Here is a 5,000-nt window from a genome sequence, read left to right on the forward strand (position 1 = left end):
ACTTAGATTACTCTGCCCCAGGACTTGTGGTGGCTGATAAAAAGAAAAAAAAAGGAAAAGTAGTCCCTGGACAGGATTTGAACCCGGAGCACCCACTTTGAAGAGACTGTTTTCATCCACTTAACCACTAAAGATCAACTGACGGGCAAGTGTGCCGATTATTTACCAAAACTATTTGGTATTTATATAAAATCATTGCTTAACAATGGTTAAGTCTAAGGCTTGATTTTAAAATGGTTAACTTTCTCTTGAAGTTTGGGTTAGTCACGGGTTCAAACCCCGTTGAAGTCCTGAATTGTTCAGGCTTCTTTACGCAATTGCAAAAATTGCGTTCATAACTGCGAGGATCAGAGCTTCACTTGATTTCATATTCGCAGTTCATATATGATCCATTTCATATATCATTTCATCGTTCATTCATTCCTCACGGGAACATTAGAACCCACAAATGGTTAGAGCGTCGCACCGGTATCGCGAGGTCACGAGTTCAAACTCCGTTGAAGTCCTGAATTTTTCAGGCTTCTTTACGCAATTGCAAAAATTGCGTTCATAACTGCGAGGTTCATAGGTTCACTTGACAACATTTTTCACTGTGTACGCTTGCTTCTTAGCAGGTGTTCAGTTAATACGCGTTTAGAACGGCCTTGGGAAGAAACAATTATTGACATTTAAAAAAATGACATCCTGGCAGTTGGTGATGTGGTAGTTTCGTGTTTAAGTGAAGAGGTTGTTCATTAAACGTTCCCAGGTTCGAGTCCTGCGAGTCGAGACATTAGGGTTCGGCTAAAAAAAAAAAGATTCTTCATTTCCCATGATCCCATGATTCACACTTTCAGTGTCCAAAATGAACGAGAATACCTCAATTTGGAACAAATTGACAATTAACAATAATCCTTCAACTGAGGGAAAAACTTGGTTGGAGGAAACCCAGGGAATCGGAAATTACCATTTCCAAGGACTAGGGCCAATTCTCCGATGGATTTCCTGGGATTTCTATCACTACAAATAACTGTTTGACAGTTAATTTTCTCAAAAATCCAACCTACATGTGCGACCGATTAACTGACTGCTGAATAATGTTTAAGTTTAAGGCTTGATTTCAAAATGGTTAGCTTTCTCTTAAAGTTTGGTATCCGACATTTCTCATTGTGTAAGCTTGCTTCTTAGCGGGTGTTCAATTGGTCAATTGCGCGTGGGCAGGTCACAGGTCATTGTTTTACCAATACAGAAATAACCCTAACCGTTTACCAATGCTGACATTAGGTTTTTAGGCCTAATTAAGCCTAAGGTTATATAGCGCAGTTATTAAACAATTTTATCATTTGATTCACTCCTTTAACAGTTGCTCATCGAGTCTTCCTTAATTTCATCTCTAAAGTGATGTTCCTAGCATTTTCTTGTAGGCCGTCCAGCTTAAGTCAGTTATGGAGTTGGCACAATTAAACTTCTCATGCCAAATTCTCTGGACTGAAAAGCGAGGAATAGATGACTGAGAAAAATTTGGATTGACACCCTCGGAATTTCAGCACCTCCTAGCGGTTTACACCGTATGTTCTTGTCTTGTTACTCTGTCATCCGGCTTTTTTTCGGGAAATAACAGTTCGAATGCGTCGTGAATCTCTGCAATCATATCTGTGGTTGTCATGTTCCTTCTGTACTTCGCAAAAGACAGTCTGTTGCAGGTTCTTGTTAGTGCGCAGGCGCCAAAGGCTGCTACCAAGCTTCGACCATAAGCGCATGCTCTGTAGGTAAAACATTAAAACTGGCGTTACCGTTGTGTAGGCCCCTGTTTCGATCTATTCGTTCCTCTTTCTACGCGTGGCAGTAGTTGTAGAATTGGAGTATTCTAGAAACGGATAGTTTCGGTTAAGGGAACAACGATTATTCATATTAGCAGCAAAATTCGTTCTTTTTTTACTCAACAAATGTAAGACCAACTAAGGTCTTCAATAACCTTTTGTGACGGGATCCTTTTGGATTACGTGCTAAAAGGGAAATTAAAAAGCCGTGTTTCACAAATTAACAACTTATTGCTGATGAAGCTTTTGAGATAGAAGGGAAATCTCTTGAGATTGTCTTTATTTTCGTGCATGTTTTTCGTGGAAAGGAATTAGTCTCTAACGATTATTCTTGCTACGGACTGTTAGGAAAAGTGGGTAAATCAAGCAAATGAGAGTTTTTTTCCGAATTTCAGTTATCCTATGTATAACACCGATTTTTTAAGGTTTAGTTTGTCACGAAAGGTTCAAAATCAAAACTGGACTGTGAAAACGGACTCAACTGAGTCAAGATTAAATTGCGAGCCCTCAGGGCCATCGCACCGGATGATAAAGCGGTTTCCGTAGAGTACTGAGAGCAATCTTGGCATTACTTTGGTATTGCATTACTCCACTCAGGGATTGACACATTTTAAGCCAATCAGAGGTCAACGCAAAACCAATTGTGTCATGCTCGTGCGCACTTTCCCGAGGAAAGAAGAACTAAGAACTAGAAACCAGTTTCTCTCGTCCAGATAACCTACGCCACACTGACTTTTTGCGGCCTGATGTGAGCATGCGTGTGTTCTACAATTGTTGAACAGAGTGTTCAAACGGCTTAATTACACACTATTCAACATTTTCGAGAACAAATGAAAAGTTGAATCCATGTTGAATGAAAGTTTAAACCGATTTAAACTTGATTCAACGCGCTTTCGACAAGCTTTCAACATTTTTTACGCTGTCAGCAATGTTGGACGACCTGTTCAAACGCACCGAACATTTGGTTCAACAAAGTGTTGAATGCAGGTCGAAGCAAATGTTGAAATCGTTTAAACAGGCCTTAAAAGTCCCTACTTGATTGAATACGTGCCCTGTCACTGGTCGAAGTTACTTCAAGCTCGATTTTGGTTACACTTAAAAACCTCCCTATCAGAAACTGCAAATCCAAACTCCTTTGGTAAAAAAGGCGTAAGATGGATAAGAAAAAGACTTAAAAAAAAACCACACCCTACCTATCTTCTTTATTCATTTTTTTGAATGCCATATCTGCCCAGTGGAAGAACACTCCCATGGATCCAGACAACAAGTCTCCCTGTCCTCCACACCGCCTGTTGCTTCCTTCTGTCGTGCAATGAACCACTAAAAAGAAAACGAAGGGAAGATCAAACCGAAAACCCTGGGTCTCATAAAAAGACAGATAAATAAATGAAGTACTCATAACATAACATAACATAACATAACGTAACGTAACGTAACGTAACATACCGTAACAAAACATAACATAACATAACATAAAGCCTTTATTTATACACGATAAGAGTTAAAGCTGCCAAGCTTAGGGATCGTGAAAGCCGAAAAGTGTAGTAAGTCTGAGCACAAGTTTATCTGAAAGCATGAATGGCGTCTTACGCCTGCTAAATACTGGTACAAATCGTGCGAGAAAAAGGATGAAAATTAGCCAAAATGAAAAATTTCCAGGTCTATTTTTTCGTTCATTGCCTTCAATTTTTTCATTAGATATGCCAGCATCGGTTTCAGGGACGACGTCTGCTACGGCAACCCCACTATTAGGGAGTTTAAACAAAGACGACGTTAGATTTTGGAATGACGTTTTCGTTACAGTAGCCGGGCTACTGCAACCAAAACGTCATTCCAAAATATAACTTAGGGCTATCGCAACTATTTCGCGATTATTCCGTCATGTTCGCGTTGTACAATACTTGCGAACTATCCTACAACTGAATGGGTACGAACAGTTTTAAAGTACTGTAAATGTAGCAATTAAATAGTTCATTGTTGTATGCTTACAACGGTTGCGGTTGCATTAGGGAGTTAAAACTAGTATTAATTTAAGGTTCTATTGGCTAGTCTTCCCCTAGGGATTCAAAACACTGGTGAGCTGACACTAGAGTAGTGCCAACACTAGTGTTACACTGTTTTTCTCTCAAGTGTGATCGCAAAATGTCGCCAAAACCTAAAATTTGTAGCCTGCAGTGCAGGCGTATTTTTGGGCGCGCGAGTGCACATTTTCGTATTAGGCCACCATCTTTCTAAGATTTGGTAACTGTGGAAGATTGGGGCGAGGAAATATTTGCTGAGGGAGTAGGCGTTAAGTGGAAAAATGGGGAAGGGGGGAGGGGGAGGGAAAGGAAAAATTCGAGTGCCCCACCCCCAACCCGCCACTGCACCAACCCTCTCCCGGTCAAGCATCTAATCACAATCCAAGATGGCGGCATCGAAAACCTGGTTTGTCTAGCGTTCCGCGCCAAAATAACGCCTGCACTGCAGGCTATAAAATTTGGTGATTTCACGTTGTTGTTTTCTGAAGTACGGCAAAGAAATGCACGGAAATTCGCAGCAAGATTATTTCATTTTTTAACCAATAATATTTTTGATTTATGGCGTTGTCAATTTTCAGTCACACTGAACAAAACAACAATAACGAAATATGTTTTGACGACAACATGACAATGGGTAGGTAGAGCCAAAGAAGCCTAGAAGGCCCATCAGGCCGGCGCTTATCTCCGGTTTCTGTAGCATGAAGCGACTAGGAGTATTTCTACTCCCCCCTGGATGGGATGCTAGTCCATCGCAGGGTTACCCCCAGCATTAAATTCGCCGGTACCCATTTATACACCTGGGTGGAGAGAGGCACCGTGAGAGTAAAGTGTTTTGCCCAAGAACACAACACAATAGGGCCGTTTATACGAGAGAAAATAAGCCGCGGCTAACTCTGGCCGCGGCTTACGTAAGCCGCGAAAGGAACTATTTATACGAGTATAAACTCCCCGGCCAAGATAAGCCGCGGCTTGAGAAAGCCGTGAACGTAGATTTTGTACCATTTATACGGGGTGTTCGCGGCTTACGTAAGCCGCAGCCAGAGTTAGCCGCGGCTCATTTTCTCTCGTATAAACGGCCCACTCGATCTGGAGTCGAACGCACTAACCATGAGGCCAACGCGCCTCCCAGGACAATACTGGGTATTAAGAGGCGGGAAAAAAAGGCGGGAATCGTGACGTT

At 41.5% G+C, this 5,000-nt stretch overlaps 1 protein-coding gene across 1 annotated transcript in view; it reads right to left on the reverse strand.

The window, feature by feature from the left end:
• LOC138000314 (ATP-dependent (S)-NAD(P)H-hydrate dehydratase-like) overlaps positions 1 to 5,000 on the reverse strand; it is a 12,734-nt gene that overhangs the window by 524 nt on the left and 7,210 nt on the right. Inside the window, exons 8-9 of the mRNA XM_068846630.1 lie at positions 2,993 to 3,119; positions 1 to 1,742 (exon numbers count right to left, since the gene is read on the reverse strand). The exon at positions 1 to 1,742 is cut by the window's left edge and continues 524 nt beyond it. Of these exons, the coding sequence (XP_068702731.1) occupies positions 1,541 to 1,742; positions 2,993 to 3,119 (329 nt within the window). The 3' untranslated portion in view covers positions 1 to 1,540. The remainder of the gene's footprint in view (positions 1,743 to 2,992; positions 3,120 to 5,000) is intronic.

This window comes from Montipora foliosa, chromosome 4 (genome assembly GCF_036669935.1).
Source record: "Montipora foliosa isolate CH-2021 chromosome 4, ASM3666993v2, whole genome shotgun sequence".
NCBI lineage: Eukaryota > Metazoa > Cnidaria > Anthozoa > Scleractinia > Acroporidae > Montipora > Montipora foliosa.